Source organism: Sinocyclocheilus grahami, unplaced genomic scaffold (genome assembly GCF_001515645.1).
Source record: "Sinocyclocheilus grahami isolate Dianchi unplaced genomic scaffold, SAMN03320097.WGS_v1.1 scaffold39.1, whole genome shotgun sequence".
Classification (NCBI taxonomy): Eukaryota; Metazoa; Chordata; class Actinopteri; order Cypriniformes; family Cyprinidae; genus Sinocyclocheilus; species Sinocyclocheilus grahami.
This window is the reverse complement of record NW_015505218.1, coordinates 2,382,213-2,395,793: the sequence shown is the minus strand read 5'-3', so window position 1 is coordinate 2,395,793 and position 13,581 is coordinate 2,382,213. Positions and strand designations below refer to the sequence as shown.

General features: G+C 37.7%; 1 protein-coding gene across 2 annotated transcripts in view; it reads left to right on the top strand.

The window, feature by feature from the left end:
• Positions 1-13,581, top strand: part of ebf1b (EBF transcription factor 1b) — a 153,321-nt gene that overhangs the window by 103,199 nt on the left and 36,541 nt on the right. For both annotated transcript variants that reach the window (XM_016267605.1, XM_016267606.1), the window contains exons 9-10: positions 1,258-1,388; positions 5,131-5,257. In XM_016267605.1, coding sequence (XP_016123091.1) covers positions 1,258-1,388; positions 5,131-5,257 — 258 coding nt within the window. The remainder of the gene's footprint in view (positions 1-1,257; positions 1,389-5,130; positions 5,258-13,581) is intronic.

The window sequence follows — 13,581 nt, the reverse complement described above, 5'->3', positions numbered from 1 at the left end:
TCTTTTGTCTTTCTGAGGCCAATTTTGAAGCTTAATTGGAATTTAAATACTGTAAAACGTTACAGTAGACATACAGTAGAAATATTTTTTTAAACTTAAAAAAAACTCTGTTTAGATTATTGTAGTTTATATAAAACATGGTAACACTGTATTTTACAGTGTCTTTGTTACACATCTTACTTGTTCTGACTATAGTAATAACAGTAAATTATGCATAATTTTAAGCAATTAACCCTAACCCTAGTTATATATTAAGTACATGTTCTTAATTAACATTACTCATTATATGTTTTATAATTACACTGTAATAAGGACACCTTAAAATAGAATGTAACCAAACATGTAAAAATGTGCATATTTATGATGGATTTTCATAATTAAAAATCAAGATTCTGGGATGGGGTAAAACAATAAAGGGAATAATAAAACCATGATAAAAAGTTTCCAAAACAATAGTTTCCGATCATTTTAATGTTGTCTTTAAAATTATGAAATATTTTTTTTATAAAAGTCAACGCTATGGACATTGAAAGTGCAGCATGAAAAGTTGAAGAAGCACCCAAAAACCAATGCCAAAACTATCCTAAATCACTACATCAGCCTTGGAATTAGGATTTCATCATCAACTGTGACATATTCCCGAGTAACAAATGATTTGTACAGTAGGACATACAGTACTGGACACTGAGGTATTGAGGTTTTTGCATCTTTCTAGCTATAAAAGATTAAATCTATTGGCAGTCCTGCCCATAATTTGAGGCGATGTCTCACTTTTCTGCTACAACCCAAGCATTTCCTTACTGTGCCCTCAAAGTATGGATATGCCAACTCGGGCGTATGGATGGGAATTCTTGGTGTAAGTGATCCCTTGTTTTTACGCCTAATGTGTGCTACGAGAGCTGTGAAAACCACCGACACTTTTCCAGAGCCTGTGGTATGGGACTCTTAGTTGAATCCAGCTGTGCGAGCTTTCTTAGTGACATTTGTGTGTTTTTGGTTTCCTGTTTTGGCCTTGAAATAAGAGACTGAGAGGTGTCAAGACTTCCTTTAAAATGCATTCGAATGGCACCTTTAACCCCGAAATCTGCTACCCTCACACTAATGTTGATCCTGAATGTTTTTGGAAGTTCTCTACACAACCTCTAATCATGGTCAAGTAATGCTAATGTTGGATAACTACACTAAGCACAGATGATTAAAGTCGATTTTCATTCTTCTCCTTTCTTTAAATTGGTCCTGTGGCGTTTCTGGAAGCAGCTGCACCTTGTATCAAAGCCATTAGTCCCAGTGAAGGCTGGACAACAGGAGGTGCTACTGTCATCATCATCGGAGACAACTTCTTCGACGGGCTGCAGGTCATCTTCGGAACCATGTTAGTCTGGAGTGAGGTGAGTTTGCAAGTCATATTGCCATCTGTCCAGCTGAACTTTGCTTTTTCTCACTGCTTGTCGCTACAGTGTGATCTCATTAGTAATTATAGGTATTTATACACAAAGCATGGTTCTTACACTTTTGTATGATTACATTGACAATGAAACATACATTATTAACATACTGACAGCGTCTAAAAAAAGTTTTCGAACTAAAATCATTGTCACCTTAAAATGTAGTTGTCTATTACTTCAAATGTATAAAATTGAGGTTAGGCTTAGGACTCAAAAAGTATAATGGTAAAAAAATATAAGAACAGAAATATACGTAAAAATAAATTCAATATTTCCTAAAGATATTTATGTTGCTAAAGCTGTGTATTAAAGTCCACATATTATAAATAAATAAATTAAATAATAAATAAATAAATTAAATTAGAAAATAACAAATCGTAATTATGATAAAATAAAAAGTCAGTAATTAAAAAACGAATTAATAAAAAGTCACAACTCTGACATACTAAATCATGTAAGATAAAGTTATGATTATGAAACAAAAACTATGTACATGTTGTAAGTTGAAATTCTGACAAGTTGAAAAATAGGCTGTCATAATTATAACAAAACATTTATGAGATAAAAGTCATAATTTGTGCTAAACAGTCATATTAAGCTTGTAAGTCAGCAGTAAAATTTTGTCTCATAATTTTTGTTATGATTTCAACGTTTTATCTCATAATTATTGGTAGGAAATAGCTTTCATATATATGTTCTTAGATGCTCATTTAAATGTACATCCAAATATACAAAAAATGTATTGTTGACCACAATGCTTTCATTTTCACATCACCATGTTCTTTAATAAAGGTGGGTGTACATGGTGCGTTTTTTGCTGTCGTACGAGCTAGCAGGCGATTTTTTTCTCTCGGGAGAAAATCGCAGATGCGCGCATGGTTGCGGCTCATACCGTGTGAGAAGAATTATGGGCCGATCCGAGAACATTACGAGCACCTCCCGTCCTCCCGATAATTTTAAAACATGTAAAAAAAAAAATCAGATGCTGTCAGTTTAAATTTGTGGCGTATGTGCCGTTGAACGAGATGATTTTGGCGATCCATCTGAAGTTGACCAATCAGAAGATGACAAAAACCACATATTATGTTTATAAATAGTCTATATAGTCATTTTAGTTTAATTATACAGCTCTGTTTTTTATTTGTTATTTCGAATTGTGCCAAATTTGCCGTTCAGCTTTATGAATGAATATGCCTGTTGTATTTCCGGCAAAACGAGCAGAAATTCAGAAATAGCCTACTCGCCTCGAGTTGTTTATGAAGAACAGAAAGTCCATGCTTTTCTCTGCTTTTCAGCCATTCTCTTTGCCATGTCCTTCATCTTCATTTCTTTTTTTTTGGACGTCACAAGCCATAGCTGCCTGCCACAAAGAAAACGATTTCGTCCTCAGGATCCATATTTTTATAAATGGCGCGAAACGTAATGCTTAGGCCTACGTCAGAATTTGTGAAAATCGTAGTAAATTCGTGTCGTGTGTGACTGTCTCCGTACGATTTTCGGTAAACTCAATCGTGACATGTGCGAGTAGTGAAGTAGTGAAGTAGTGATAGCTTAAGAAAGAGGTAAGGACACTACATAAACATGTACATGTAGAAAACATGATATTAGCGGAATAATTTAGTTTTTTACACTTTAGACTGTTGAGTTATTGAAAATTAATGCACACTTGTGTCATGACCGCTTTGCCACCTAAGGTGTATGGTAATTCAATGGCCCATTGTCAATTATTCCTTGCATACTATTTAAAAAAAAAAAATGTGATTAGTCAAAGTTCAAATAGTCTACATTTAGTTTAGTGTCAATGATATCTTAAATACGACATTAATAAAAGTCCTCCAGTGTTGTTGGCTTAATGCAGTTACATCTGTCACCTTTCCCGAAGCTGTCAATGACACCCATTGTCCTATCCGAATACATTAGGCCGACATTATGCAGGTGATTTAGTTACTGTGCTTAAGTGATTAAGAAATGTGATACTTTCAATAGCTGCTCAATTGCTTTGACATGTCTTTGTACAAGAAACTGAGCAGCTTGTTTAACGCTGGCTAACTGCTCAATAGCGGCGGCTTTAAATCAGTGGTGGCCAATCTCATATACAAACACATTGATCTGGAGTGTTTTGTAGTACTTACTCACTTCAGACCACCACTCTTCGTGAGAACTACTGAGTGTTCATCAAGCACCAACCCTGATACAAATTTACCAAATTTATATTCAGCTAACCTCTTTGATCTGCTGATGCTAAGTGCTAAATGAGCTAATTACTGTGTGTGTGTGTGTGTGTGTGTGTGTGTGTGATGAACTACATCTGGTACCGATTAAATACACTGTGCTGAAATCTCCCTATAGCGGTTCCTGTGGACCTCATAACCTTGTGACCTTTACCTCCTGACCCCGTGACCTCCGTACACGGGGGGCCCATCAAGAGCCACGTAGTTCCCTTCTGCTGCAGTGCCAGCGGGGATCTGATTACCACAGATAGCATCTAACGAGGGAGGAAGAGAACAAGAGCAGGGGAGGCTCCAAGGAAGATCTGTTTCTTTCATTTCTTCTCCTCCTACCCATTCACCGTCTCCTGAACACAGTCATTTTTGTCTGTCGTTCTCAAATAGCAGCATTCATTAACATTGCGCTCCGAAGACGTCGTTTTGTGGACTTCTAAAGGACCTTGTGTCTTTCTATAGCATGTGCAGTACTGTAGTAGTCAAACGGGCAGTTAGGAGGAACAAGTAGCCACTAACCAAGGGTGCGTTTCCCAAAAGCAACTATGGTTGCAAGTTCCGTCATTACCAATAGAGTTACTTTTCCTGCCACTTTAAAGGAATGTGCTATTCTGAATTCAGTCAGCATTTCTCTTGACTCCTTTTAGATTTATTTTTCACATTTATTTTGCATTCTATGATTGCCTTGACTAGAATTTGACTGGAACGCTTTCGCATCCGGAGTGCGTCTAATGCCATAAATGCTGTCAAGCTAAGTTCACTTGTTTACTGTTTTGAAATTAAATTTATGACTGTGAGAGACAAATGTTCAAAGATGTTTTAGACAACAGCTCATATGAACCACATGCACACAGACTGTGAGATGCTGAAAGACAGTGCGCTGTTAATTACGTCTCTGAGGAGCTCCACCTGTCCTCTTCCAGCCTTCATCTACGCCATCCCTTCACCACCCACCATAAACAGCCTGATACTGATTAGACTAGATTCATACACTCACGTACAAACACACATATGGCACACACACAGTCAGATTGTTTACTGATCAGAACTGGATCAAAGAACATAATCAGCCTGGGCAAATGAACAACTTTTGCCAACAAAGTTTTTCTCAGAACTAACTTCACTGTTCTGAGACTTTTTTCATTACCTTTTGTCAATGGGATTTTTATTGTCAGTATATGTTGCCTTTCATTTCACAGTACAGGATAGTCACTAGTCATTATTTTCCTGAAGCTTCAGAGCTATTATTTAGTCACGTGGCATTTACGGCTCTAATGATTGGCTCAAAACGACCGAACTTCAGAACTGAGCGCCCATTGTCAAAGATGGTAGATTTCAATTCTCATACTTCCTGTGCCAGCCAAGCAACTGCCATTGAGGGGAACGGAAATGCCAGGTATCTCCAGGTAAAATAGACCTCCTTGAGTCTGACGTCCTCTCTCTATCTCATTTTCTCCTCACAGCTCATCACGCCTCATGCCATCAGAGTTCAGACCCCTCCGCGTCACATCCCCGGGGTGGTAGAGGTCACACTCTCCTATAAGTCCAAACAGTTTTGCAAAGGCACACCAGGAAGATTCATCTACACAGGTAAGCTGTTCATCTTAAAACAAGAAACGGTAACATTTTATTTTACGGGGTCCTTGTTACACGTACACGTTCTTAGACCCTAATCCTAACCATATAGTAAGTGCATGTAGTTAATATTACTTAGTACTTAAATGTATAATTACACTGTAACAAGGGCACTTTAAAATAAAGTGTAACCCAAGAAATTTTTAACTTAATTTAGTATTCTCATTACAAAAACAGGTTGGTCACAGAAGAGGTGTGCTATTACTTTTTCAAATGCCATTAAAAAATAAACTTCCCCTTGCTCTGGAGGAGGAACCTAAGTTATATCTAGAGAAAGGAAAAGACTAGAACCAAACAAACGTGCAAACCCCATTTTCATTTCCTTCAAAATTTTTTTAAATATTACAAGTATTTCTATTATTAAGGTTATAAGTTTTTATGCAATGAACAGTATTTTCCAAATATATGAGTATGTACAGGATGCATAAAATCCTATTCATATTTATTTTTTAAAAATCCACTTTTATTTAAAGAGATATGCATAGGATTTAATGAAAAATTTTCTCAAGATATATATTTTGAGAATAAATATGGATTTTTTGTATAGAATGCGTATAATTATTTGCTATATGAAGGGCTGCTGTTGATTTTTCTCACAAGCACACACACAAAACCACACTCTGTTAAGAAGTACAGCTTTGTTAGCTTAATTGCTGTTGATGGAGAAAATATAACAGCTAATGCTCATAAAACCTGTTATAGTTAAACAAGCTGCATTTTATAGGCAACCATATTGAAGCCATTTAAACAGTGAAACGAACTGACAAACTGTGCAGCTTACATGAAACCATTAATGCGTAAATATGCAAACAAACACAAAACTTCCTCAGTTAAGTTTGGCCTAGTAGACTCACACACAAATGACAAAATTACAGATTTCTGTTCTATATATACTGTGTACACAGTATGAATATACACTGCTGGACATGTTTATACACTGTATTTAACTGTTAGACAAATTAAATATTTTAAAATTGTAAAAATATTACAAAATTACGCAATACAGCGCACTGATTCGCTAAAATGGACTTATCGGCTAATGTTCAAATACCACAAGAGCACTTGTCGGCTTCTGCAGTAAAACGTGAACTTGCGATGCCTTGAAAGTGGACAAAACTGGCTTTTTTGACAAAACGTGTTTAGGGTTCAGATCGCGCTATATGTGGAGAATAATGCACGGCAATCAGCTCATTTTTTTTAAAGTGGCGTTTATCGGTTTTTGCAAATGAACTCTTCATATATATATAAAAGCTGACCTTTTGTCATCAGTTACTCCAGTGTTCGTGAGGCAATGTGATTGCGCTTTGGTCTTACCTCATACCCCAACCCGATCAATGCCTATTTCTTCCATGAGGTCAAAGGTCCGCTCACTGCCTAATTTCATGGTTATTTTTTTATGTTGCTTTTTGTTTGTACTTCCTCGCTGGTGTTAATTCATCACGCACACCCACACAAACAAGAGGACACACTTGAAAGTGATTCTAAATCAAAGGCGAATTAAAAGAGAAAAATAGCTGATCTGGTGCACAGATGGATCTTATGAGAGGGCGACCGACTCATTCCAGTGAAGAAGGGAGAGGGAAGTTAAGTGCCACGATAGACATGATATCAGAGTTGTAGGTGGCAACCAGTGACACTGAAAGGAAGACACAGATGGCAGATTTATTATTTTATTTCTTTCACCCACTGCTACGAGTATATCAGACGTTTCTCTCAAGCGCCGGGCAGAACATCTTTGGAAACAGAAGCAAATGTAGTGAAATTCATGCCTTTGAGTGTAAATCTTCAAACTTATAGCTGTGCTACAGGTAACCTTCAGCTTTTTGAACTAATCATGTACCTTACTCTTGAAAATGAACTCAAGTTGGCACTTTTCAGGGCATCACCGACGTTAAGCAACTGGTACACAACCATGGCAGCTGGCATGGGTATTAGAAGTACCCAGCAGACAGCTGGCGATGCTAATCAGTCTCTGTTAGCTGAGGCCGCTAACAAAGGCGATTTGCATAGAACACTAGCAAACCCTCAGAACTAATTGAATCAATACAGGCAAAGCCACGGACGCCTCCCACTAGGCTCTGGCTGGGCATTAATCAATGGCTACCTGGAAACTACAACTGAAATCGGAATCCATAAATGGCTAAATCAGTCAACCACAACAAGAACATAAGTTGAATATAAGGTCTTGCAGACGATGACACAAGAAAGTCTGTGCTTTTGGCCTGTGCTTTACACGAAAATACAGGTCAAGCATTGTTTTAGATTTTTTGTAGTACAATAAAGTTACAAAACAGAACACATTCTTTTGTTAAACTGCTAGATGAAGTACAGCATAATTAAAAAGAATTTAAAGAAAGGCACGTATATAAATAAAAAGAAGGCACCATAGGCGGAGCGTGTATAAAGCTGACTGGGGCTTAGCCTTCCCCTGGCCACAGGGACTTGGTGCAAAAATGCCACTAAATTGGACAAAAATGCCCCTGCACAAACAAATTAAATCTATTGTGTCTGTTGCTAACAAAGTGAATATGAATAGACAGTGTCGATTGCGGCATTAAATTAAGATCTGCTCATGTTGCACCGTATTTCATTTTAGGCGTTTTTACAGTGTTGCGCATTTTAACCAATCACGCACAATTCTGTTGAGCTTAGGAATGCAATGGCCAATCAGAGTCGTTCAGATGAGTCATCGTTGAAACTCATCAGTTTTGTTGAGTGCACGCGCGTTCGCTGACTGAATTCCGGACTCTTGCGAATTCTTTTATCATAAACAACAAAGCGCAGATGTACGCACAATGTAAGTAAGAGATTCATTTCACAGTGTATACAGCTTCAGTGATTATAACGATAGTTTAGTTTTTTTTGAGAGTGCTTAAACTCGCGATAGATCAATGTTAGTGATAATGTCACTTTCTATAATTTATTCACTGTTTGAATAACCGTGGAAAGGTAACGTTACATAATTATCCATTTCTAACGTTTTTATTCAATTGTAAACACGTTAAATACAAATTCAGTCCCATTAAATGGCTTTCACCGTGGACGAAGCGGAGTCCAGCCCGGGGTCGTCACATGTGGTTGCCGCAAGCCCGCCGGACGCTTTTCAGACTGATGAGCTTTGTAAAAATCGTTGCGTTTCAGAAAGGCGGGGCATAGAGGAGAAACAGTAATGTACAGTATGTGGAAAATAATGTGTTTTTTTAACTTAAACCGCATAAACACATTTCATTACGTCAAATACACAAAATAATGTTCTTTTTAGCAACATCATATGACCCCTTTAATACATTTGGCTGCTTTTAGCCTTACCCTGAAGTTGGTTCACCCACCGCCTATGGAAGGCACACATATATAGACGTATTGTTCCCATACAACAATACACCTGATATTCCTGGAAGTCTGCTTTCAGAGTGTTCCAGTCTGCTAAAAAAGCTGCTTGAACCACTTATGGTGGTTCATATCCGGTTTAAACTGGTCTAGCAGATTTCCCACCATGGTCAGATGGTGTTCTGCTTGTTTAACTAGTCTCCTAGCCTTTTTAGCTGTCCAAAACCCCTCTAAAACAATCACATCAGACTAAGAATGTGCAATATATCACTACAATATTGGCTGTCAGTGAATATCAGAGACTTTTTTTTTTTTACTGAATTTGTTATAGAAATCTAATTGCTTATGGTCATTTCCCATTTTTACATTTAGATTACCAATAATATAATAACACTGTTAAATACTAAATAAATAATCTCTAAATAAATATAAAGTTTTCATATTTAATGTAATTTTTTTTAACATTAGTGCTGTGATGACTAAATTCTAGTATATCATTATGATATCGACCAGAACATGAAAATAATTATTAGTATCGTCCAGAATTTTAAGGCAGAAGCTATTTTCACTAAGTGTAAATATAGATAGAGGCTAATTACACTAAGTGCAAATAGCTATAGATTTTATTTACACTATGTTAAAATAGCAGGTTTTTCTGCTATTTACACAACATTTTAAAACAGTACACAATAATAACGTATTGTGTAAATTATATTTTTAATTCAAATTATTAAATGCCACCTTATTAGGACAATAAAGCCCTCACTACACCTACCCGATACTTTATTTTCAACTTTTTGATTATTTCCTTCATTTTTATTGAAAATAAATTCCTTTCCGATGTGATATAATATTTTTAAAAGGCGGATTCAAACCCGGGTCGATCGCATCAATAAGACTACGATAAGCGATTCACCATCTACACCATGGAGCTGTTGTTAAATGATCATCTTTTATAGTGTTGACTAGCCAAATCACATGGTTGGTGGGTCGAGTTAGTGTAAATAGCTTTTGCCAACAAAGTGGGCTATTTTCACTTAATGTAAATAGACACTCCGGAATTTTAATATCTCTCTGCATCCCTATACCTAACAGCTAAGACCTACAAACCACTTTAGTCTGGTTTAAGCTAGTTTTTCTGCAGGGTTGTCTGTTTCTCTGTCTGTCTGTCTCTCTCTCATCCTGGTGTTTCTGTTGTACTGGACACCATATACAGATCCCTGGGGACAAACTAATACATCTCATATAATTGACAGTGTAGGTTCTGTGTCACTTTTAAAACTGAATGTCAGTGGCGTGTGTTTGTTAGGAGGAAGTGCAAAATGGCAATCGATAAACCATAGGAGCAGCCGAGACAAATCCTGCCTATGGAACTGCCGAAACATTCACAAGAATCGCAGGGAAACAGATCTGAGATGGAAAGGCCTTTTTTTCCCCGTTCTGTTCACAATTTCATTTTACAATTTTGAGATATATATTTCCGATTTGTTTTATCTCTTATCTAACATTGGAACATTATGTAACAGGGATGCCAAATCACTACTTCCCTTAAAAGTTGTCATAAAAAAAACATTCATAACCTATTTTACATGCATGATGTCACATATCTCCAATGTGAAAAAAATTAAATCAGGAATTGATTGAAAATGTGGGTGGTTGGTGGGAAGGGTTTGAAAAATAGTGCGATTGGTTACAACATCTAAACAAAATGTTGTTGTAGAACTGGAGCTCAGTAATTGGTGACGTTAAAAATTCTGCGGGATCTACTGCCAACTTAATGCTTTATTGTCGGAAGGGACGAGCACCTCCAATTAGATTACAGGCAATTCCAGGTCACTGCAAGATCGGACTGCAGCCAGATATGACCGCTCTGCAGCGGTCACAACGGCTAGTAGCGCTGTAGATGAATCACACACACCAACACACACACTGCTAACAAGACCCCAAAGGACACGTTTTGAGGCTTTATTATATAACACAGCCTCAGTGAAAACAAGAGCACAATGGAAATACGCTATTAGTCAGCACACCAAGCAGAAAAAACACAAGAGTGGTTTAGGGTTTCTCAAAGTAATGAGAAAAACTGCTCTAGTCTAAAATACGACACACTGCATGTTATATATTTGTGTATAGTACTCTCATGCAAAGAAACTTTTCCTTCATTCTGTAAAGAAAGCCTACTTCAGCAGCACCTCCTCTTCACCTGCCTCCAACATCTCTTTTACCACCAGTTGTTTTGTATCATAAAGATGCAACATTAGAAAGAAAAACGTGTGGTAGAATAAGAGAGGGGGGAAAGACAAGAATAATATTGTTCTCTATTGATCTTAAAGTGGTGTGGCTTGGAAAAAATAACTCATCTATAATAAGAGGGGAAGAATGAAGCAATAATTCAGAGGTATTGAACGCTCCACTGCCATGGGTATTGATCCCCCAGAGCTCTTGCCTTCAGCTCGTACCTGAAGGGGGGGGGGGGATACATGCACCCTCTGGGATGAAGGGGGAGGGATGTGATGACATTCCCTTGCTCATTACTGCAGTACTATAGCAGGAAAAGGATAGGAGTTTTAGTTAAAGATGATCCATACAGTCTTAGTGCTGTCAGAGTCTGTCGCAGTCTGCTCTGATTGGCCAGCTGACCCAGTGCATTGTGATTGGCCGAACACCGCAAGCACTCGTCGGAAATGTAACTCCCCTTACCATAATCGCGAGCTTCATCTTTCAAAATAAATGTGATGACAGTAAATAATGTCATTAGTTTTACCATCAGTTCAAGCCTGAAAGGGGAACAGACACAGTAATGATGCAGTACACAAGCTGCGGTTAAGACAGCTGACTGTGATGTGACGCTGTCTCTCTCTCTCTCTCTCTCTCACACACACACACGCGCACGCGCGCACACACACACACAATGCGCAAAACTCCTCATTTGAACAGTCAATAGCAAATACTTAAACTAATAACAAAACAGTAGCTGATTCAGAAGCGCCAAATTGTCATAGCAAAGTCAGAATTACCTCCTCTCCTAGGTTCACGAAACGGTCGTCCATAAAATGCATTGCTGTTCTGTTGTAAGTAACTTTAAAGATTCCTAAATGCATCTACTTTCGGAAGGCCAAATAAAGTGCTTTTGCTTTCGCCTAGAAACACACAGCGTCTCCCTGACATGCTGCTTCAACACTAACTGCGGTTACTGAAACCACGCCTTCTTTCTTTGCGTGCACATTTGGGCGCATTATGCTACTATTTCCACATAGTGAGGTAGATATGTGGGGGCGTGTTAGAACGAGCCGTTTTAGGGGGCGTGGCAGAGTCTTAACTTTGATAAAGAATATCTCTTTGGTTTTGTGACTTTAGTCTTTGCAACTTCAGGGATCTTATCTATGCACAATCAGCTTGTAACACTCCAAAGAGAAATGAAAACTTAAAATCGCATCATATGACCCCTTTAAGAAAACACACATACATTTATTATTGCTATAGATACATTGTCTTGCTAATTCTATCTCACTAGAGTCGCCAGCTGTTTTTATATGCAATAATATTCAAACATTTGTCTATGATGCATTTTTGCTATTCGCAACTCAGAAGCGAGATCGCGCTCGTGTGGAAGAGCTTCAAGCTCCAAAACAGCGAGATCGCGCTCGTGCGGAGGAGCTTCAGCACTAATTATGATAGAGGAGAGAACTAAACATTCAAACGTCTGCTTACACTTTAGGCCTGTGGCTGTTTTATTAAGCTATTTTTATTTTTTATTTTTTATTTAGATTTTGGCTTCTAAGGATTATAGCCGCGTTTCTTCTAGCGCAACTTTTTTCCCTTCACAGCGGTGCGCATTCATTCCTCCCTAAAACTCAAACTTAAAAGTCAGAATCAGCACAATCGGTGATTGTTGAAAAAAGACCGTCTTATACTGTTGCTAAATTGCGTGACATGTTTGATAATAAAACGTTGAAAGCACAATCCGCACAAGAGACACTGCTCCCCATGCTGAAATGTGTACACGCGACACGCTCCAAAACGGACAAGCTAATTACACTTTGAGCTTCGGGCGCGTCCAAACGATCAAATACACAAAATATGTCAAAATGGCCGGCTTGGAGAGTATTTAATTAAACACATTTTATGTCTTAAGTGGACGAGAACCATTATGCTACTATTTCCACATAGTGAGGTAGATATGTGGGGGCGTGTTAGAACGAGCCGTTTTAGGGGGCGTGGCAGAGTCTTAACTTTGATAAAGAATATCTCTTTGGTTTTGTGACTTTAGTCTTTGCAACTTCAGGGATCTTATCTATGCACAATCAGCTTGTAACACTCCAAAGAGAAAGGAAAACTTAAAATCGCATCATATGACCCCTTTAAGAAAACACACATACATTTATTATTGCTATAGATACATTGTCTTGCTAATTCTATCTCACTAGAGTCGCCAGCTGTTTTTATATGCAATAATATTCAAACATTTGTCTATGATGCATTTTTGCTATTCGCAACTCAGAAGCGAGATCGCGCTCGTGTGGAAGAGCTTCAAGCTCCAAAACGGACAAGCTAATTACACTTTGAGCTTCGGGCGCGTCCAAACGATCAAATACACAAAATATGTCAAAATGGCCGGCTTGGAGAGGATTTAATTAAACACATTTTATGTCTTAAGTGGACGAGAACAGTTGGGAGAAAATCCGATGTGTGTCAATATATTGTCTTAAAGTGGCAGACTGGCGCTTGGACCATCAGTTAATCAAACAACAAAATGCAAAGACAAAATCACTCACAGCTCTTAATCTGAATTACGTTATAGCTTTAATAAGTATAATTACTTAAGTAATTAATAGCTGTAATTACTTAACTTTCTTGTAATACTTAATTACTAATAATTACTTACCTGAACATTAATGTTAGTAGACCTTCATGGAAAAATGAAAGCACTGTTTATTTCATTTCATTTGTAT